This window comes from Agelaius tricolor, unplaced genomic scaffold (genome assembly GCF_023055355.1).
Source record: "Agelaius tricolor isolate 1412-34295 unplaced genomic scaffold, bAgeTri1.0.p SCAF_3, whole genome shotgun sequence".
Classification (NCBI taxonomy): domain Eukaryota; kingdom Metazoa; phylum Chordata; class Aves; order Passeriformes; family Icteridae; genus Agelaius; species Agelaius tricolor.
This window is the reverse complement of record NW_027269263.1, coordinates 47,918,653-47,942,332: the sequence shown is the minus strand read 5'-3', so window position 1 is coordinate 47,942,332 and position 23,680 is coordinate 47,918,653. Positions and strand designations below refer to the sequence as shown.

The 23,680-nt window shown below is 36.1% G+C and overlaps 1 protein-coding gene across 9 annotated transcripts in view; it reads left to right on the top strand.

Annotated features, from left to right (window-relative positions):
• CADPS2 (calcium dependent secretion activator 2) overlaps nt 1-23,680 on the top strand; it is a 284,338-nt gene that overhangs the window by 95,021 nt on the left and 165,637 nt on the right. For all 9 annotated transcript variants that reach the window (XM_071423750.1, XM_071423752.1, XM_071423747.1 and 6 more), the window contains exons 4-5: nt 20,525-20,605; nt 22,168-22,404. In XM_071423750.1, coding sequence (XP_071279851.1) covers nt 20,525-20,605; nt 22,168-22,404 — 318 coding nt within the window. The remainder of the gene's footprint in view (nt 1-20,524; nt 20,606-22,167; nt 22,405-23,680) is intronic.

The window sequence follows — 23,680 nt, the reverse complement described above, 5'->3', positions numbered from 1 at the left end:
AGTGTGACCTGCAGAACTTTGAACAATTAAACAAGAAAATTGTTCCCTTAGTCTAGTAGTGATTTTGATGATATGTCCACTAGGTTATTGTATCTGTATACTTGAAGGCCTCTTTGTTTTGGTTCATATCTGTATAAAATGTGATAGACCAAAACTGTTTGGCAAATATCAACAATTTTCTGTATAATTCTTGGTCCATAACCCATAGAGAGACTGAAACATCCCATTGGCTAATTTCTGTCTTCTAACATGGTAGAATTGTGAGCATGGAATGGTTGTCTTTTTTTTTAAATTTTTTACTTGCAAATTAAAGAGAAAATAACCTTGTTGTGGGTAAGAAGGGAGAAAGATTGACCACTCTGACATGTGCAAAGATGACTCAATGGGATTAAGAGAAGGCACTTCTCTTGCTCTTTATGCTTTCGAGGTCTGAAGTCTGTAAAATCTCCCATGCAGGTCTCTGAAGTAGACAGTGTTTACCCTGAATCCATGTAAGTATTGGAGGATGGGAAGTAATGAAAATCTACTTCTTCACAAGCAGATATATGAGCACCTGTGTACCCAAAGCTGGAAAGAATGGAGAGGGAAAGGCTTCAAGAGTATACCCTTGTTTGGGGTTCTAGCTTTCTGCAGATTTTAGTTTTCTGAGGCAAGGATGAGGTTGCTTTGCTAAAGCAAAAACTTTCATTATGTACTCCAACAGAGTTGCTACCAACAACATTTTTCATATCCTGTTCCTGTGGTCCAGTCAAGCACATAATAGACCAAAGTTATGAGGAGAAGTCTGTTGCAAAGAAAAAGACAACAATCGTACCTAACCTTGCCAAGAAGTGCAGCGTAGACAGCAACCAGTCCCTGATAATGTAATACCTTTTCTCCTTTGGTGAAATCCCTTATTTCTCATTACAGTTTTAATAATACTTTAGTTTAGGCTGTATCTTATTCCTTTCTATTGACAGTGTATTTATAGAAGTTGAGATGAAGTTAGGCTCTGTTTTCAGTCAGCACCAGCAGTTTTCATTCTGCCCTAGAAGCCTCTATCTGTCTTTGTATGGAAATGCTCACTTTCATTTCCCTTTGCTGCTGCTGTTTAGAATACTAGAGACATGCAGATAATGATAATCAATAATGTCTGGGAGCAGTGAGATAAGTCCAAGCCCAAATAGATGTTAAAATTGTATTTTTGATAGAGGTTTGATTAGTTTGGCTTCTAGCCTGTGCTTCTAGCAGAGAATCAGATATATGAAATTCTGTATATTTTCCAGCTCTGAGAAACAGCTGCCCTTTAAAGCAAATCTGTACAGTTATAATTTGTGCAGAAAACTTCTTTCCCCCATTTTTTTAATGCCTGCCAGCCATTTGGAAATAGGAAACAGAAAAATGTCTTACAATGTTGATGATAAGAGTAAATTATCCTGCTCCTACAGGGTTGCTAAGCAGACAAGGGTGCTCTGTATAACCGTAGGAGGTATTGTCTGCCTGCCTCCTCCTTGTGACTTCCTCAGCATTTAGAACTTTTTATTGGATTTCTGTGGCTTCTGCTCCTCAGCCTGTTCTAAATGGAGCATTCCCTTCAACTCCTAGACCATTGGTACCTTGGTATCTCTGCCCAGCAGGCTGTTCTGCTGGGTGTGGGTTCCTGCCCATCCACACTAGCTGTGGTTCTCCATCCCTCATGTGATAGCAGTGAGAACCAATGTTCATTGAACCAGCAGAAAAACCTAATCAGATTAATCTGTCAGAGTAGATTAACCCTCTGACACTGCCTAACAGAGTTCGCATAGCTATGAGAATTTTATGCTTTCTTTTTTTCAAAGAAGAACTTTTTTTTCACAATTTTCTAGCATACACTAAATGCCTGAGCTTGTACTTAGGGAGTGAACATTAACAAGATGTTCACATGAGGATGTTGAAGATGTCTGTGATCTTGTTTTTGACTTCACAATTTGGTGAATGACCAGCAACTGCTGTTAACCGCCCACATCTCTTTGTGATTAAAAGGTTCAGTTTTGTAAATGTTAAGACTTTCACCTGATTTTTATTTACATTGTGTTGCCTCAAGCTGTGTTGTACGATAAAGAAATGATTTCTAGTTAGCTGGGACTTATTGAGCTCCTTCACTTGCGTTTGAGATGCTTGGCCAAACTGTTTCAATTTCTTTAAATTACAGAGATCAGACATGATACTTTTTTCCTTTTTCTAAAAGTTTTATTTATTTGCTGATGTAGAAGATAATTTTGCAGTAAGTCAAACTGAAAGTCAAACTCAAACTGATTTGTGGCCATACACTATTATTACACCACTTCATCAGAACCAGAATTTCTTTGTCAGGTAAATTGTAATTCCACACAGGAGTTTATTTTATTTTAATAATATATAATAATTATATATATATAATATATATATATTTAATATATATTTAATATATATTAATATATATTTAATATATATTTATATATATATTAATATATATATTTATATATATATTTAATATATATTAATATATATATATATTTAATATAATATTAAATATATAATAATATATAATAATAATTTTATTTTAATAATATAAAATGCCTTTATAGGGTTGCCTTCTTTGGGTGATCTAAATTCTCTTCTTGGGTGCCCAGAGGAGAGAACAATACTTTTCATAATAAAAGAATGCAAATCACATTCTATTTTCTAACAAGCAATAAATAACTTTCAGTATAATGTAACAGTTTTTAAGCAGAATTATTTGCTAAGTGTTTTAGTCTTGACAGTTTTGGTAATCAACCACAAACTAGTTCTTTTGAAAATAGCTTTAGATGGTGCTTTGCTACAAGATATATTTATCTGCTTTAAATTCTTGTATTATGTCTGATTCTTATTTTTTTGCAAGATACTACTTTTTGTAAAAGTATTTAATATTGAGAACGATGGATTATATTGTATCTTCCATAATAAATATTTTTTATTTTTAATTCTAAGAAACTATTCTAAGAACTATTCTAGTTTCTATCTAGAATTTATTCTGACTGAAATCTGCTTATGGTGCTCAATACAATTGCAGTCTTTAGACCAGCACTTTTCTGAAGTCCAGTTAATTATGCAGTTTTGGAAATAAGTCAGATTAAGGGCAATTTAATTTGCAGCAAGGCCTTTGTGTCTTTTGCATGTTTTTAGTTTTTGCCTTTCCTTGGTAAAATGATGAGAAATAGTAGAATTATTTCACAGATCACAGAATTTCTCATACTTCTGGGTATTTTCTGTAGAAACTTTCATACCCTGTATAAGTTGTGAGGACAAGTACGAGTTTATGAAGCACAAAGAAGAATGATACCTTTGTACAGAAATTTTCAGTGTAGAGTTGGTTTTCTTCTTCTTGGAGTAATTAAACAAGTACTAAGATTCAGTTTAGGTTTTAGACCAAAATTTAAACAGATTTGTTAATTCTTTAAGTTGAGACCTGGCACAGGGAAAAAATTGGTTTGGGCTGTATATTCTAGAACACATAAAAATATATATATCTGCAAGGGCTGTAGTCACAAGAAAAGACCCTGACATCTGTGAGATAATATAACAGACCAGGGCTTCTGTTAAGCCAGTGTATTTCTGATGACTGTCATTCCTTACTTCATGCACAATTTTACCTTGCACAACAAAGTAACCTGTGAAAAATATTGGCAAGGTCCATTGCTGTATTTTCAAGGCAACATCCGTTGTTAGCTAAGACGTCCATTGGTGTCTTAAACATCCCATAGAGCTCAAAATGTCCTTTCACCTTGCACAAGATATTCCTGTTGTCCTTTAAAAAAAAAATCCCACAGCACACAGAACAAGTCTTGTTCTCATCACCTGCTTTATACAGGAGATCTGCTACTTTCAGGCCTTACCTGCTAAGAGTTTACTGCTGGGTAGCTGATGCACAGCCCCAGCATGGGGCAGGGTTTTTTGCTCTCTAGATAAAAGACATTTTTGCAGACACTGCAGAGTGGATGCAGACAGGGCAGGAGTGAGGGTAGAAGCTGTCAGGCCTCTCAGTGGGCAGAAAGGACTTCAGTGGTATGAGAGATGTCTGGGGAGAGGAAAAGCACTGATTTTGTGGGACTGTGGGAGGCTGGTGTAGAGTTATAGTTAGAATTCAAGTGTTGGCTGGATTTTTATATGCTAAATGTGAGTCTAGAAAGTTTCTGCACATTGTCATGGGATAATGTGATGTCCTTCCTTACAGAACAGGTCAGTCCTTTTAAATTGTCCTATGTGTCTGTCAACCTGAAAAGTGTTTCATGCCTTTTATAGCAGAAAAATTCAAATAACCACACTTCAGGCTTATTCACACATGCTTTTAGTTTCTAATACCTGTAAATATATCTTAGAATATATCCAGAATATATCTTCCTTCTTGGTGTCTTCCCAAAAAGTAAAAGTTTGTTTTCTGATTGATTTTACCCTCTTCATGGGGAAGAAAGATCTGCCACTGTCTGTTCTTGAGCAGAATAATTCAATCCAAATATTTCAATGAAGAAGTAAATTGTACTTTCCTACAGGATTTTGGATGAGATGTCATCCTTGATTATATGCATGTAGGATTTTAATATGAAATTATTTCAGTAATTATATTTTCTTAATGATGTTCTTCATTGGTATTTTTACCTCCATTCAAAAGGTTTGGAAAGGTCTCGCTCAAGACAAAAAATTTGAAATAGTGCTGCAACCTCAACTATTCCAACCAAGATTACTTCTGTAATCCTCTTGTGAGAAATTCAGAGCTAAAATGAATAGTGTTTGTCAGGCCAGTTTGGATTTTCAACTAAATAGCATGAGTTCTGAAGAAAAAGGAAGTCTTGTAACCCCAGGTGCTTCAGTTCTGTTAGCATGCAGTGATGGTATTTAAATAGGCTGGAGAGAGAGTGTTTTAGCTCCTGTAAACAAATGTTTTTTTCTATAATGGCAGAGTTTACTTTGGGAAAAAAGTCTCTGATTGGCCCAAAGGTTGTTGATTTGTTCTCATTTACTCTAATGATAGAAGAGTGATGGAAAGAATATTAAAACATCCTCAGAAAAGCAAGTTACCTTTTTACCGTGCTTAAGTATCTGACTATGAACAATGTTTAGAAACCATGCAAGCTACATCATTAAATACTTTGAATTATTTTTGTTTGTAGCTAAAGCAATACTGAGAAAATACCAGGGAGAAATGGTATGTTGGCAGCATTAATATGTTTTTCAGTACTTGAGGTATTGCAGTATCCTTCTTATGCAGCTATTGCACAAGGAAAATTGGCTTTGACATTCACATTTAAAAGAAAAACAAGTGGATCTTCTGAAAACCATAAAACTTCAAAGCTTTATTTGTCCAGTATAAGCATTAAGAAAAAACTCTGAAGGATAGTTTTGCACTTTCAAGATGAAATTTACATGTGGATTTTTCTATCATAGAGCTCTTTATGCATATGTGGCTTCTGTTTTGCATCTGCATGAGGGAATTGGACATTTAGGGTCTCTAGTAGACTGAGAGAGTACCAACACTCATAGACTAGTGGATTTACTTGTGTTTTCTGAGTTGGCATCCTCGTGGGCCTGTTCTGTGCATCATCTCTGTGTCATGAGAGGCCTGACTGGCAATCAGCAGAGAGAAGGTGAGAATCAATCCCCCATGTACCCTGCTCTGTCTTATGCCTTCTCTGAGGATGGAAATCATGGACACTGGGATTTTGGCTGCAGATCTTTCTTTCAATCTGCTTTGTTTTCTGAGACTGTCTTTGGCATTCAGTGAGTGAAGGAACAGCACTAGAATGGCTGTGTTAGCACAAAGAAATAAGGAAGTTGTTCTGGGCTTTATAGAAGGAGATCCTCTAAGCTTTTAATTTTACCTTGCCTGTGTTGCTTCCCCTAAATACTCTTTTGGAGCTTTAATGAAGTAATTAATGGTGTTTTGACAGTTGCTTGAGTTCTACATCCAAGGGAGTTAAGCTTGCCTGAACACTCAAAGCCAAATATATCCAACATTTAACTTGCACTTATATTAAAATCACCCGTGCATGTGACTCATCATGTTTTATATTACCAGATGAGAATAAAATTTGTCTACTTTAGAATTAAGGAATAAAAATAAATCTTTTCTACCAAAGGCTGTTGTATTATTAATTTATTTTTTAATCTTTTTTAAGGAGAGATTCTATGTCTTCAGTAGGTGAATACAAAACAAATCATTTTTACAGCCACATTTCCAGACTGATGATTAAGTTTATTAATGTGTCTGATTGCTAGCTTATGTGTGCATTTGAATGAATCTCTGTGAGCAAGCTGAGTAAGTTAATGACCCTTAGCATGAGTTAGTTACCTGTTCTTCTTATGGCATGATAGTATTTTATATTTTGTCTTTATCAATTTGAAGTAAAGAAGTTTTGCTTAGACAATCACTTGTTTCTCTGCAGCGTTTTTCATCCTGAGGTGTCTTCAGCAACCACTGTGAGGCTACTCCTGTGGAAAAGCCACTGGAGAAGAATGACCCTGTTTCTGTATCTCTCTGGCTCATTGGTAGTGAATTTTGTGTTCTGAAGCTCAGCTTCTTTTTCCCCCCATTTTTTGAGTTTTTGAGGGAGAACCTTCTTCGCTCTTCCCTCTTTAGAGGAAGTTTCTTTGCAAATAGCTTCTGGGACAAGATCCTTAGAGGTTCCTGCACCCCAGTCATTCCAGAGGCAAAGATACAGGTCAATGTGGAAACGAGCTGTCTCCTTTCTCTATGACAGATACCTATTTTGGCTATAAACTCATTATCAGGAAGAACTAGAAAAGGCTGCTCAGGGAGATCCCATCTGGACACATTAGGTTTGACCCTGCCTTGGCAGGGAGGCTGGACTAGATGTTTTCCAGAGGTCCCCTCCAACCCCTCCTATTCTGTGATTCTGTGATATTTTAAATAGAAATGTAATAGCAACTCCAAAATACAGGATGGACTGTGCTATGCAAGAGTAATTTTTTATGTAAAATGGCTGAGAAATCTACAGCTCTCTTTGAATGAGCAATAATTCATATGGTTTTATTTTTTTGTCCTCTAGGAGGGTATTGCTGTGCCTGTCCTAAAAATGAGAGAGCTCTCAGGACACCTTTTCAGCTGTCTCCTCTGCTGAGGCTGTCCTGAGCTCTAGGATCTAATCTCTCAATCTCCAAGCTTTTAGGCTGTCCATCCCAGATACCTTTTCACCTTGAAAGCAGATTGATTCTCAGCATCATGCAGGGAGGTGCTGCTCGTCCTTTCATTTATTCCCATACTTGGTATTACAAGCCTCAAGGATAGTTGTTCAGATTCAATCTGGTGTCTGTGCCAAAACTGTCTGATTTGTGATTAGATGTTCATCATTTCCAACTTCTGAAATGTTTACAAGGACATGCCTGTTTCTCTCTCTAGGTCTTCTATACGTAGGTGAATTATCTTCATTTTAGTGCTATATGCATTATATAAAAATTCACAGGCCAACTAAAATAACCTTGGTCAGTAACATGAGTAGACACTGAAAAAAAAAGTAACCCTCAGACTTAAAGTTTACAGCCTATTGAGAAAAAGAGAAGAGTAAAAATAGGATTCATCTGTACTTTTTCTTTATAGGAATCTGTTTCTTGAGATAATGAATATATAAATTGACTTCCAGACATTTTAGCTTCAAACAGGAAAATTCTGTAATAATATTGAGGCTGTATATTTAGTAGAAATGTCAACTTTTAGCTGATGTTAAAAGGAGGTGTTGTATGGTAAGCACTCTGGGGCTATGGCAGGAGAAATATCCCTTGCAATGATGTAAGGGACGAGTCACTCCTGGTATCACCTTGGAATAAGCTGTCTTCCTAACTGGTCATGCAGTGCTAAGGGTTTTTAATGTGGGAACACTAAATTTCCTGTAAATGAGGGAAGATAGTACTGAACCATGCCTGAGAGAGCCTCCAAGGTACACAGAGTTTCTGAAGAAGCTTTATTTTATTCTTAGGAGCACTGTAAACTCTGTAAACTCATGTTCCAGTCAATCTGGCACGGTCTTCTCACTGTACTGTCTTTTCTTAGGGGGCTAGAGACAGCAGAATCTTGCCTGAAACACCTATGCCTCCCTTGGGAAACTTTTCTGAATGATATTCCATGTTTACCATACTGGAGTAACTACTTTGCCTTAAAGATGGATAGCAGACTTTCTGTGAAAACCGGTGTTTTCACACATGCGTGATGTTAGCAATCTCCATGTTTCCAGGAGAAAAGAAGCTGGAAGTTTATATCTTCTAGCAGCAGGAGAAGCTCTCCCTGTCTCTCTGCAGTTGTTCTGGAAAACTGGTTCAGGACCCTGGCTGCAGAAGCGGATGAATGAGTTCTGTTGTGGAAAGAGTACATGTTGGACACTTCAGGTCATGGGGGTGAGATCAGAAGAAAGACAAAGCAAAGTGTTATTAGTTGAGTTCACCCTGTCCTGTACAAAGGCTCCCATCTGCTGGCCAAACCTTTATACTTCCTTATAGCCTGCATCTGTGAGGGTACAAAGATTTCTGAGGCCTTTTACCCTTCCAGCAACTGCTCCTTAATCTGTGTGAGCACTGGTGACATGACCCTGACATCAAAGGTGACTGTAAGAGGATGACAACAAAGATGGCCCAGATGTCACCCAACATGGCAAGAAGGCAAAGACATGATTGTGGACAAGATTGCTAACCTAACATGAGGGATTTTAAACTAGATTTTTAGACTGATGAGCCCTAAACTGTTGTGTTTTGGGCCTCACTCCACAGATCAGAACCTTCACAGATAGCAAAGTCAAATTCTCATGGTACAACACAAATCTGAAGTTTGCCTTCTTATACATTAACCCCTGGACTGAATCTATTCTTCAGTCCTTACTCGACTGTTTGGTATTTTTTATTTTGTGCACAGGTATCTATACATCATACCACCACTGACCCCTAGAAATAGGTGGAAATACAGAACATTCTCCAGCTTATGCTGTAGAATGGAACAGAAAGGGGGGAATTGGATTCCATTTCTGCTAACACCTAGCTTCTCCACATCATATTTACAGAAAGTTATCAGCTTGAAGTCTGTCTAATAAAGTCAACAATATTTAATTATTTAGAAAAAATACTGACATGACATTCAAGGTGCTTTTGCTTACTTAATGCAATTCTCATTAACATTTATTGCCCTAATTGCATATATTCCCTTTAGTTTCAACAACCCAAAGAAATTCTTACCAGTGATTAGTAAGGCAAGAAAACATTTTGCATGATATTTTTGGAGAGTGAGTAGGGTAAGCAGAAGGAGAGGGGATTTCCTTATGAAGCAAGGATGACTTCAGGAAAATAGAAAACACTGTGAGCCACTTTAGGACATAAATATGCATATACCAACAAGGTTTGCATGCTAATCTTTTGGTTGTCTTGGATATGGTAATCTCTGTGCAGGTGGTGGGAGAGGAGGAGGGTGGAAGACTTTTCCTAAGGAGGATCAGGACGTGAGTCATAACTCATTTAAGGCCCATCACTTCCTGAGGAGGGTGGGTGTGGGAGGGTATTCCCTAGGCAGAACCTGAAACTAAGTTGTATTTAAGGTGACAGCCAGTATCTATTTCAGCAGGGTCTGGGGGAAGGTGAGAGAGAGAATAAAAACACCCATTTCTTTGATCCTCTTACTCACCAGAGATTACCAGTGCAGCTGGGACTTCCACAGTATTCATGGTAGGCGTACAGATAACTGCTTAAGCACTTTAAATAACTCTGGGGGCTTTTCCATCTCTCCATTGATTACCTAGGGACCCTACAGTTCTGACTTAAAAGGTACTTTTTTAGATGGTTCAATAGACTCTGTAAATAGCTTTGAAGCTTTTTGCCCTGCCTAGGTGTAGGAAGAACACTCATACAAATAAGAAGACTAAGACTTGAGTGAAAAAAAATAAGTAAAAGTTAAGCTATTTTGTGCGTGGATATTTGTAATTTTTGTGGCAAAGTTGGGGTGGAAGGCATTTTCATAGTTACTGTCAACAGTAACTATGACCTTTACGGTGTGGAAGACAGCACTGTGATAAGTGTGAAAAGTCTGTCTTAAAGGTGTTCCTGAACTCCAATAAGCAGATGTGAAAACCAAAATATAGTTAGATTAAAAATTTTTAAAGTAAAGTATGGCATATTAGAGACTTATTTTTTCATTTCTATTAATAAAAAAATGATGCTTTGCATCAATGTCTTGGATTTATTTGAAGGATGTATTCTTAGTATTTATTGTAAACAAATCTGTAAATTTATTGTAAACTAAATCTGTAAATAGTAAGAGCTTGTCAGTATTATCCTTCCTTCTGTCACAGCATAAAGTGCTTTCCTTGTGTTTTCATTCTGTCCAGCAGTGGTGGCCAAACATTGTCGTTTCAACCAATAAGAAGGGCAAACCTGGGTTTTGTCAACTGCTCTGCTGCATTGCAAATGCCAAGAGAAAGAGAGGCAGAAGATTCAATTGTTTTCAGTGGCCCTTCTGACCTGTGCTGACATCTTTTTTCTCCTCTGTAATCCCTTACTGATTCAGTAATTTGAATCCTAATGTGATTCTAATCACATCTAATTGTGCAGTTTAATATTTATGTTTGTTATATAAAAACAGTGCTGCTCTAGACACCCAATGGTCTGACTCCTCATCACCCCATGACACTTTTTTCTGAATGACAAACTGTGGTAAATATCCAAGTCTAAGTAGCAGTCTTCTTATGGTACAGTCATGATGTTTTCAAAGGAGGTGTTGGATAAAGGTTTCTTATGTTTTCCATTTGATTGTTCCTGGGGAGTTTTAGGCGTTTTTTCTATCTGGTTCACTCTGTTTAGGAGAATTGTTGCATGTTTATTCAATATATTTTGCCCTGGAAAAGGCAATGTAAAAGAAATCTCTGACTTTACAGATGAGGTGAAATGTTTTGTCTGCTCTAATGTTGCTTGAGCTGCAGGGAACTCCAGGAGGATCTCACAACACTGCATGGGCAGAAGTGTGACAAGGTGTGATTTCATGTAGCTCTAATGTAGCTAAGCTAAGGTGCTGCACCTGAGGAGAAATAAACCAGTGCATGTCCAGAAGATGCTGAACTGAGCATGGGCAATTACAAGTCAGAAAGACATTTTGGTTTCCCTGTGGTGAAGTGATTAGTTCTTTATACAACAGTGCCATCATTTTCCTGCTGTATATAACCTTCTTATGCCTTTACATTCAGTATTGTGTGCAGCTTTTTTCTCCCTCTCTGAAGGATATAGGGGAGGTCAGTGAGGACTAGAGGGTGGCATTGAAAATCATGGAACAGCAGCATTTTGCAGAGAGACTGAAAGGGCTGCAACTCTTCAATCTGCAGCTGAGAAGGTTTACAGGGAGGAGTCTGGTTGAAGTTTACAAAGTCACGAAGGTAGTGGGTAAGGTGAGTGTGTACCTTCACTCAGTAAATGCCACACCACCAGAAACTGGGACACTCAAGGAAATTTGTAGGAGATTGAAAATGGAAGCAGTGCTTCAGTATACAACTTTTGGAGAACTTCCCAAACCTTTTGTCATGGGGAGTGATGAGGGCAGAGGTTCAAAAGGGTATGGACAAGTTGCTTGAGAGCAGGTCCATAATTTGACATAAATAGGATTTTGCCTGGGTGTACCTCAGAGTATGCCACGCATTTCTCAGGCTCCACAACTATCGTTAGAGATGTTTGCTTTGGAGAGCAGCCAGGCCTCAGCATTTTACCCAAATAATCTCTTCTGCTGTCCCTTTCACACCCACAATTCTGGTCTATATGGACCAAATTCTGGGGGAGTTTAATGTTGTCATTTTCTTTTTCAAATTTGTTTTTTATTTGGGCTTTTTTCCCCCTTTCAGAATCTGCTGGTAGTAATGTCCAAGTATTATAATGATTCCAAGGCTAAGTAAAGAGTCTGTAATACTTACAGACACTCTAACTAAAGACCATTAGATGTCTAAGTACATGCTGTCTCATTTTTCTCTCCTTGTTGCCTAAACAGACTGCTGTGAATAAATAAATATTTAAAATATCTGTATCTAGGTCAGAGTATCTTTATCACTGAATGCTCACATTGCATAATTAACAGCTTCTGTGAACCAAATAAAGCATCAGCTTTTATCTTTGCATCAAGTCAGAATTAAAACTAGTAGCAGACAGTATGGAGGTAGTGATTTTCTTTGTAAATACGAGGTCTTAGCAGACTTTCTTCAAATGGTGTTATCCCAATATCTAGGCAAAATAGTGATATGTGTGCATCATTGAATTCTCTTCATTTGTTTACATACCTCTTGCCATGATTTTCTCAAGACAAGAAACCGATCTCAGCTCTTGGAATTTAGATTATCAGAACACCAACAGTCCTATAAAATGTATGTTTTATTTGGGCAATCAATGCAGAGCAATTAAATGACTGTGTTGTGGAAAGGACCATGCCTATAAATTAGTGAAAATCCTGGTTGGGAAGCTCTAGTTTCTTTTCATCTCTCATTAACAAAAGTGGTGCTGGGGTTCTGTTCAAATCCAAATAGAAAAACCTCATTCTTAACTGTGCAAGGACATTTGCATTACTTTTCTGAGTCCTGTTCACAAAATATCAGTTCAACTCTGTAGATCAAAATATGCAATAAAATATTGAAGGCTACATTTTCATTTGGTCTAGAATAAATTTTGAACTGTTAAATTTATTTTTTAGTTTTTCTCAGAAATGGTAATATTAAGTAGAAGAATATTAAATGTCACATGACATTTGGGACATACAATAAAGGCCAAGGTTGTCTGGCAAGGTTAATCAAGTTCACTGTTAATAAAAGGTTTTCCACTACTTACAGCTTCTCTGAAAGGTTAATAGCAGTCAAGTAGGAAAGATGATTGAAAGGGAAGCAGTCATTGACTGAAGTTGCATTGTACAGCTGCACATCACAGTATTAAATAAACTCTTTCTTGATAGAGATTTCCTCATTAATACATGGTGTATATTTATTTCTTCAAATGTCTTACCATTTACAGAAATGGCAATGTACAGTGAAAGTTTGACCTCTGTGCATATGCTGAATGGAGTGGATGTATGTTAGCTCTTCCTGTTGTGTACACTGTGACTAGCTTGAATATTGTATGTACTTCCTTTCCTGTTCATTTTCAAGTCTTATTGTAGGTTTTACTTGGGATTTTGGTATTGGAAGTCCCTAAATAAAATGAATAATGAGAGACATTTTAACCAGTGCTAAAAACTCAAAACTGCATATACTTTATTTTCGAAACTTGAATGTAAGGACAGGCCATATTAAATTCTCAGCTTTGATTATTTTGGGAATTTCCTAAGGGTCCATCCACTAGTTGATTAAAAAAAAGTCTGTATTTTAAAATTTTATAGTTTGAATTATTTTTTAATTCATTTAATTCATTAATATAATAATGACTCTTGATTCTGGGTTGGTTTTAATATTTTTATGACAACCATATTTTATAAATCAGTATACAGTAAGTTTAATTAATGAGTACAGGCAATTAGTATAAGTGGTGTCTTACAAATCAATATTGGAATCAAATAAACAGGTTCAGGACTTTATAAAAATATTTCAGAGAACAAAATATCTCACTATCTGACATGGTACATGATTTTTTAGACCTTTTTAGGTAGTACAAAGATTGTAAAAAAATTTTTAGTGAGGTCCTATACACATTGTGCATATGTACACATTGAAGATGCTCAGACACAGCACAGTTTTTGAAAACATTGATTTGATTGGATTTTATTTTTTTTATTCAGCTGAAGTCAGTGTAGAGTATTCAACTGTTGATTTGTGTTGCTCTTTACCTGCATTATTACTTGTTTTTAACAATATTGCCACACTACAGAGAGTGATATGCTAATTTCATTATTTATATGATTATAAAACTGCTGCTTACCGTCCTTCCCCCCAAAAAAACTGTTAAAAAAATTAGCAGTCAATAAGACTTTTGACTAAAACTAATTTTAGCAGATGTTTGAGCTTTTTGTGGGCACTTTGTTGCCAGAAAACTGAGTGATCAGCTTGGCCAGTTGTCTGAGAGGCAGTCTTGTACTCTGCTAGAGCAAAATCAATACAAAAAGCCTGAGAGGCCTGATGGTGCATTGGGAGAAGTTTTTTGAACACCTAATATGGCTTTTGGACCTGTGCAGCTTTTATAAGTCTACTTACTGCACACATATTAAAAGCAAAAATTATTTCTGTGGTAGCTGAGTTTTGTCATAAAATTTTTTGAAAATGTCTACTGCATTTTACAAGAGAAATAATTTCAAAAGTAGGTGCCTTTTCTTCCTCTTTATTTTGACTGTTCAGATTTTCTCTCTCTTGACACCCTTTCCCTTATGTTTCACTAGATTTTTTGTTGCACATATTCTAAAACAAAATTCTCCATATATTTGCCAAAACTAGTGATTTTTGAGGGATTTGTGTATGTTGACTGGGGAAAGGACTGTGTTGGGAAGAGCAAGATATAGAAAATGAGTTTTTAAAATTTGTGGTTGCAGAGTTCTGTGAGAAATCCAAAGGATTTCCCTACCACAGTCTGGGTCATCTGTCAGCATAGGCATTTGCATGATTCATGATAGGGATTTTACAGCAGGCAGAGAATATGAGAATTTTAAAATATCATTTTATTGATCTTTTTTATGAATCTTAATTAATCCTCTGTGTAATCTGTGGACAAGGAAGAGAATATAAAACTAAAGCCAAATGGCACAGCCTCCATTGAAATAAAGGAGTGATGACATTTTCTTTTCTTTTACAGCTGTCTTTCTTGCTGTGAAACAGGAGGCAAGAGGTTTATCAAAAGGTCCAGCAGTAGCTTAAGAAAGTTCCACACATCCTGCCCTTTAAATCTGGTTTTTACCTCTGGTATGATGTGGAAGCAATTTACTTCCATCACAGTCTTATCCTTCAGAAGTTAAGTCCTGTTGAATTCATGTCCAAAAGTGATTTCAGTCATGAACTGGGTATGGCTCTTCTGTTTTGGCCTGAATTGAAATTTGTTGATTCTTCTACTTTCCCATATTTAGTTTCTAATCTTGGTTCACAAACTTGGGAAACTTCGGGAATCTCTGCAGGCTGTTTGTGTTCAGTGCACAGTGGCTCCTTACCACTGCAGACACCTTTATTCTTCTCCCAGTCTGCTCCTATCAAGCAACTCTGCCTGTGTAGAGATAAGCATGGGAACAAATCCTCCAGGCCTGAGAGGCACCAGGTCTGTCTGGAGCAAAACTCCTTTTTTTAGAGTCAGAGATAAGAGTAGCAAGGACAGTGATCTGCAAACTGCCAGCATCTGCATCTACTGCACCCATTACCTGCTTGCTGCTTTCTTGATTGGCACCCAAAGTTGAATGCTAGGACTCCCCTGTCCTCTTCCAGCCTGGATCCTGGATGCCATTAGTTGCTTCCAGAAAACCATTTCTTTTCATTATTGTATTATCTCAACAATTTAGATCCAAGTCCTTTATTCCATTTGGTTTATGTTGAAAGTTTTTACCTTGGCTGTCTGGCAGTAGTCAGGGATGGACCCTGCAGGTTACCTCAGAGGGGCATCTGCAAACAACCTTTCAGCTCAGCAGGCTCAGACTTGGTTATTGTGACAAATGGTAGCTGTAAAGGAAAAGCAAGCATTATTGTCACACAGAATGAAAAAATACTTTGGATTTCATGTTGCAGAAAGAAGAGCAAGTACTTAGATATATGTAGCATAATTTTAGTCATTAAATGTAGAGAAATTTTTAATACTATGGGCAAATATATGTAGTTTCATGTTGATGTTACTGTGAATTAGAAAGCTGCAGGGAAGCTAACACAGCAATAATAAAATAGTCACGTGGAGGAACTATTGGTTTGAGCATTGTGAAGGCAAAGAACAGTAACTTGCAGCAGTTTTGTATTCATCCATGAACAAGAGATCATCTATGATCTCGTTTCTTGGGCACAGGGTTTCTGACTTTGTGTGTAGTGTAGGTGTGTGCTGGGGGCTCTAGCACAGCACCTCCTGGCAGCATTAGTACCTTTTTTATCTTAAGTTGTACATTAACCAGATTTTTTTTCTAGTGTACTTTTTTTTTCTTTTGGACCAAAATACACTGCTACATTACAGCCTTGTAAGTAATTTTAAAAGAGAAAAAATATTTGAATAGGAATCACAAAGTATGCTGCCTTTTTCCAACCTGTTAAAATATAGAAGCATTCATTTATTCAGCTGTCTTTATAACAGATGTATTTCTGTTCTGTGCTGTTCAGGCATACAAATTAAGCAACAGTTTGTCAAGTAAGATAGCATGATGTTTCTGAATAGTAATTTTTAACTCTGATAAGTTTACAGTCTTACTTAAATGACCAGACAAACTGAGGAGCATTGATTTCGTGCAGATTCAAGACAGAGGGCAGCACCACTTGAAGATGTGTCTGAATGCAGTTTGATTTAGCCTCTGGTAGTGGCTGTTTGGAGCTTGACTACTGCAAAAGTGATTTTTCAAAGGTCTGTAATGTGATCAGAATTGAGCTGATTTTCACAGTTGGGATCCTGCTAAATGTCAGAGCCTTACTTCAAAGGAAGGTACTGCTTGAACTCTTTGACAAGATGGTCACCACTTTTCTAATAGTGGATAAAGCAGTGTATTGTCTGTTGTCTAGCCTGGTCTCTTCAGAAGCAAGGGAGTGTTTTGGCTGAAATTTTTAAAGCAGAAATTTGGAGTAGAAAGCTTCAGTCTGTCTTTCAAAAGTGGACACTTACATAAGCAACTAAAATCCTCTTAATAAGAATTGTTGGGCAACTTCCATTTTGAGGATGCTCTGACTCTATCTCCAAAGATGATTGTCCTTTCCAGAGTGAGAAAAAATAAAGGCAACTTGAAGCATTAAATAAAAATATTTTTTAATTAATAGCTTGATGTCTGATGGTGGTAAGTTTATTTTAGAAAGCTGTTTTAATGTAACACCATTGGGGAAAAAAAAAGATGATGATCTGTCTTTTTTTTTCAAAGTAACTTTTTATGCACCCAAGTGTAGTCACTCATAAGTACTGATTTTTCTGATGAAGCTTTAAAAATCACAGTCATCTTTGGAGAAAGAAAACCTATCTTACTCGTGCTTTTGCTCAGTTGGGAGTGTTCCAACTGAATTAACTAGCCCTCAAAAGGGGAGTCAATATCTTTGCCTCGGTTTTACAAGTTTTCAGCACCCAATGTGGCATTTAGGGGAAACATTGGTTTGTTTGGTCAGGACTTCTAATGTGTCTGATCTACTGAAAATTGGTCTCTGGTGTCTGTAGAGTGTTCTGTAGTCTGAGGTCCCCTGCTGCTAAAATACAAACTGGTTATGTGAGGTTTAAGTGACATGGGAAGCATCTCTAGTGTCGATGAAATCAGTGAATAGCTAGGGTATGGTACAATTCCTGTTGCAGTAAGCTGAAAAGTTTTTTGTTAAATGAGATTTCTGTATACCCTCTTTTTCAATAATATCTAATGCTGCAATTTTTAAAAAACATGACTTTATATTTAAGAGTGGGAAGCATTATGTGTGATGCTCATGTAAATGTGAATTGTTCTTAAAAAAAAAAAACAGCAAACCAAACCTTTTTTACAAAGCCTCTATTATAAATCTATTCAGATCAGTGGTTTCTTTTAACCAAATTTCAATTGCAATACTGAGAAGAATCTGAGTAGCTGTTCTGCACAGTTGCATTTATATTAACTTCTATGCAGTGTCATGCTTTTATAGTTTTTATTTAACAGTTTGAAAATTACTCCAATGGTTGTCATAGCTTGATATCCACAGATGTCTTGGGTATGGATCTGATTCTCAAATACGGAATTAATGAAAAGGATACACTTGATGTTAATGGTTGTCACTTCTCCCACTCATGTTATGGGTCCTATCAGGTGTTTCCCCATGTAAAAAAGTGGACACAACTCAGAAATTCCAAATTCTTACATTTGCAGAATTTTCTCAATCTTACTGCCATTTTCACTTCACATTCAGTAGATAAATAAATTATGATTGAGTACACATTCATAATCCAGTGCATTGCCTGTAAAGTTGTTTTTTCATGTAGCTTTTTGACTTTAGAATAAAAACAGGTAAAATGACCTTGCATGGAATGAGATATCAAGGTTACTGTTTTTCTGATTATCACTTCAATTTGCATACTACTAAAATAATAATATCAGCAGCTTTACTTCTTACTGGGACAGATGTGAATGACCTACCAGTCATTATTACCTTGGCTCTTTTCTGCGAGTAAAGCAACCTTCTTTGCTTTTCACCTCTTCAGCTTCTTTCCATACTTTACAAAACATCATTACATACAAACAGCAAACTCAATAGAATTTATAAGTATTTTGGGAAGAAGACCAAAGTTTTAAAATAAGTAAATAGGGAAATCACATTTTTAAGTACTGAAGTGCAAAGAGATGATGAAAAGCAATGCAGAGTTAAGGAAAAAAAAAAAAGCTAAGATTTTCAAGATTAGCTTACATATTCATTAACTTGAATGATCATTTTTTTAACTGGAAAAATAGCTAAATATCAGTCTTGAAGTGAAATCTCTTACTACTTCAAATGAATTAATAATGGAGGCAGTCATTTAAGTTGTATATTGGCACAGGAAGAGGTTTTAGCTTTGTTCCATTCTCCTACACTCTTCTTTTTGCAGAAATAAAAATTCAGTCATTGAAATTACTTTCAAGCAGATATTTTCAAGCAATTGTCTGCCATGATATATATTATTAAAATTATTTTGACCTTTTCTTAGCCAAAAAAGAAAAATAAAATAATTTTTCTTATTGGACAGGCTTTCATAGTAAGAAAACAAAAATAATTACAAAATTATGTAGTTATAATACAAAGGAAAATAGAAATATCCTCAGTGACAAGTTCAATAAGTCTCTTCTTTTGAGAAATGAAAGAATACAAACTTGGAAATTTTTTAGAATACCATAATTGTATTCTGAAAACTTAAAACATTTTCTTTCATGAAGAACAGTTTTGCTGTTTATGCTCACAGTCAAGTTAGGAGGAGATTTATTGACAGGCTAAGTGGGAGAACTCTTTCAGTCTGGGACATGATCCCTCTTCTACTCTCTGGTATAAACTTGAGCCTTTTTTGGGGATGCCATCAGCTTTTGTTCTCTTTCTTTCTTGTAGCCTGGCTGAGTTTCTGCAAGGATTTTGTAAGATGCCAGATTGCACAGGTGACAGATTCCATGTTCCCTTATCACTTCTGTACTAGCAGGAAAACACTTTTCATCCTGTTTCTAAATATGGTCATTTGAATTAAGCACATTGACCTGTAAGCACTAGATAGTGCATTTTTAATTGTTATTTTTCTTTTTTTAATTTTTTTTATTTGGAATCTTAATTTTGATGAATGCTTTGGTTTAAGAAGCGTTAGATTTAACTGAGGAACATTGTAAAGGAGGTGGTGTTACAAATTGGCATGATACACTCAGAGTAGCAGTCTTAGTGAGAAAAACACTGAAAAACCTTAGTTCAATGTAATAAATAATTTGCCAAACTAACTGTATGTTTATTAGCTGGAGATCTGATTCAATTAAAGAACCAGTTTATTTTTGCATCACTAATGATTTTGAGTTTTCTTTTAGTCAAGAGCAATTCAGGTATCCTTAAACCTTAGCTATACACTAAGTGCACTAGGGTTGTTCCAAGATGTCACATGTCTGTGTTTAGCCCCAGGGACAGAGAGAGCCCTCTGTAGCAGCTCTGTCTTTGTCCTTGTTTGGCAGTTATTCAGGTGAGATGGCAAGATGTGTCACTCTTTTTTCCTCTTAACCAGCTGTGCAGGTCCATGCATTGAGCTGGAGCCCCACTTCGCCTCCCCTCCACTGCCCTTAAAAAGTAAACAGGTGAAAAATGAGTTAGGCAGTCTCATTCCTGGTGAGACCCAGCTGTTCTGTTGAGGTGAAGAGATGTGTCCTTCCCCTTTGCCTCACTGGTAGAAGTCAGACATTTAGTCCTGACCATTCTGTAGGTATGAAAATATTGGAAGTTCACAAATTGGATATGCCTTGGTGTGAGCTGTTGGGCAATACTGGGAGAAAAGAGCTTTGTGAGTGAAATAATACCATTGTTAGGAAGCATAGTCACACAGTTTTATTCCATATACCAGTATATGCCTATACAGGAGCTCATGGCACCAAAGGGTAAATTTCCTTGCAAACATTTTCTAAGCCAATCTGTCATTCCAGTTTTCTGATTCACGGAGAAATTATTTTAGCTGCTATTTTTATAAAGAAATAACACCTCTTCTGTATAGTCTGAGTATTAAAAATGCAAGGGAGCACTGGTTACCCTTCAGAAACCCTGACTGCTCTGACTATATGGTGGCCATTATATTTCTTTCATCTTGGTGAGCCTCAAAGCTGTGTATTTGCTTAGTGTTCCACTGATTTTAAGATGAAAATGAATTTCTCTTGTTTTTTAGCTACATGGCTTGCTATAAATTTAAAATACAGTGCGTTTCTCACAGTTGGATTTATTTTTGTTCTCTTTCCAAGTTGGATAATGGAGATGAGCAAGCAGCCCAGATAAGACGTGAACTAGATGGACGACTGCAACTGGCAGAACAAATGGCAAGGGTAAGTGATTGCTTTCCTGTACCAAAAACATATCTCCAGATGAGATTGAGTGGGATGATCCATAAAGTGTGTTTCCTGTTTCTTATTCTAAAATTAAGCAGAAGATTGTTTGAAAACAGTCTGGCAGATGCATTTCTTTCTGCTCTGAAGAATGTCTGACAACTGGGCTAGGGAGAAAGCAAAACCTGGTTTTGGAAAGGCATATCCTGTGTGACCCAACATTTCCTTCAACAGCAAGTCCAGTTTTCCTCATTTTTTTACTTTGGATGGGAAAAGCATCTTAGCAAGAGGATAGATCTTTTAAGAACACAGTAACAGTCTGTTTTATTTGTCTTCCGTGTGGGCATATTATTATCTGAATGATCCTCACAGGATATAGTACAATTTGAAAAACACCACTAAGGGTTTGGGGTTTTTTGCTAGACAACCCTGAGCCTTGGCCTGTGTTTTTAGTCTCTAACTGTGAATTACTTGTTTTTATTTTTAGGGTTTTTTAATAAGTCATTTACTGGCTCTCTCATGGTGTGGTGAGCCAGTCCACACGAGATGCTGCAGGACTTTTTGGTCACAGTCAACTTGCTTGGTCTTTGTTATTGAAACAAAATCAACTGTAAAGATTTTAATATAAAAATTTATGTTGGGCCTTATAACACATAACGATAAAAGTTGTCTAGTTTAGGAGCAAGATGCCTGTCTTTGGCATATATGGGGATTGGTGTTTGTTTTTCATTTATATGTAAAACATATATTTTAGAATAATTTGCATTTTTTGTTTAATCTTGAATTACACTCTCCTAAGCATCCAGTATTCAATATGTGAAAAACTGTGCATAAAATTGGCTCTGTATGAGTTCACTACATGTGTACGTATGTTTTTTCTTTGTGTTTATTGTTATAAACACAATATTTAAATACTATTGTCTAACTTCTACAGAGGAAAAAAAAATATTATTACGTTATCTCTAATGTTTAAGAGAGAGATTATTATTTAAAATAAACCAGTGCATTGTAAGTAAATGTTACTGTCAAAATGAATGACCCATTATTAAAAATAAAGTAAACAATTATAGGAATTTCTTGTCATGGTTGTAGTTTATTAGCTTTATATTAGAAGCATGAATGTGATTGACTTATTATTGGTAGCATGGGAAATAGATGACGTAAACAAACTACTAGTGTACAGGTCCTTTTATAAATGTCAGTTTATAAAATTTTGGAGGTAACATTAAAGGCATTTTATTAATTACTATATTTAAAACATCTGTAAGTAGAAATACCTAATGTGTGGTTCTTCAGCTTGGATTTATGGTTAAATGATTCAGGGAGATGTGCAAGGGTCCATTTTTACTTTATTTCTTCTTTTGAAAATTACCTGTACTGTATTTATGGGACAGGATTCACCTTTCCATTACTATTTTGAAGACATAAAAATAGATAGACACTGAAATTATGACTTATATTCTTATTTATTGTCTCTTAACTGAAAGCAAGTTGGTAAATTAATATGATCTATAATGTGGGAATTTTTTTTTCACCCTAACTTTTAAAATTTATTTTCCAAGGAAAGAAAATTCCCAAAATTTGTAACAAGGGAAATGGAGAACATGTACATAGAAGAGTTGCGGTCTTCAGTGAATTTGCTGATGGCAAATTTGGAAAGTCTGCCAGTGTCTAAAGGTGGGCCAGAATTCAAACTGCAGAAATTAAAGCGATCACAGAATTCTGCATTCTTGGACATAGGAGATGAGAATGAAGTTCAGCTATCAAAGTCTGATGTGGTTCTCTCCTTCACATTAGAGGTAATCGCAAATTTCTCAGGAAACTTGTTGCTTTAAATTGCTAGAATATCTGTCTTGATACTCTTTTTTTATTAGTCCTTTCTTGGTAATTTTAGAATGTTATGTTAAAGAAGTTAATTATGCTCTGTATCTTTGCTAATTAGGATTTAGAATACAGCTGGATGATGGATTTTCCCCTTGCAGTGGTAGTTGCTTTTGGGCCCACACGGTAGTGTGGGAAGTTGAATCTCCCACACAAATGTAACTTTAAATGAATTCCAGTTTATTAAATAGCTAAGTATAATTTTAAATGTTAAAATGAAACACTGTTATTATCAAGAATGCCTTCCTGGAATTTTATAAATGAATAGAGTTTTCTCTCTAGAAGTGTTTAGATAAAACACTGTGATTTTTCTTTACTGGTAATCATAGCAGTTTTTTATAAATTTCGGCATTTTTCTCAAGAAAATATTTTTTCTGAGATTATGCAGGAAGTGTGGCCTGTAGGGATGCAGTCCTAATCTGTATGGATTTCATCTTCTTCAAGAGGAAGCCACAAATACATTTGGTTATTAAACAATTCTGATGACAGCATACAATCATAGAATGGTTTGGCTTGGGAGGGACCTTAAAGATCATCTAGTTCCAATGCCTCTGCCATGGTCACCTTCCACTAGATGTGATGGATTAAAGCCCCCTTCAGCCTGCCCTCATAACTCAGGTCCAATTCTGCAAATGTGCATACCAAGAAATGATATTTTGCTTTCAATATTAGTAGAATCAAAACATTACCACAGTGTGCATTGTGTATTTGTTGGTCAGAAGGTGCCATACTTGTGTTATGCCCTTGAAGTGCCTGTAGTTTGTTTAAGACAGCAGGTAATGTTACACAATAAATATTTCAATTGTTAAAGAGTTCAAAAGAAATAAAAATCATTTATCTATTAAATATTTATTTTCTCAAGTGAAACGAGCATCTGGTTTTTCATGTATTGAAAAGTCAGATAATTTTTTCCCATGTTGTCATTAAAGATACAGAATAAAAAACATCAAATATGGACAATGAAGTTTCAATTCTTTGTATAAAAGAGAAATAACTTATCCCAATATATGCAATTTTAATACTGCTAACTAATAATGTAAAAGCCCAACAATCAGCTTTCAGAGAATAGTAAGATCCATCATTCTATATGCCAAAAAGTTTTAGTTCATCAAGCATGTAAAACTGGAGTGCAGTCTTTAGTGTTGAAGGATATGAGAAGATGAAGTATTTATAACTCCTGTGCTAAATCCTGTG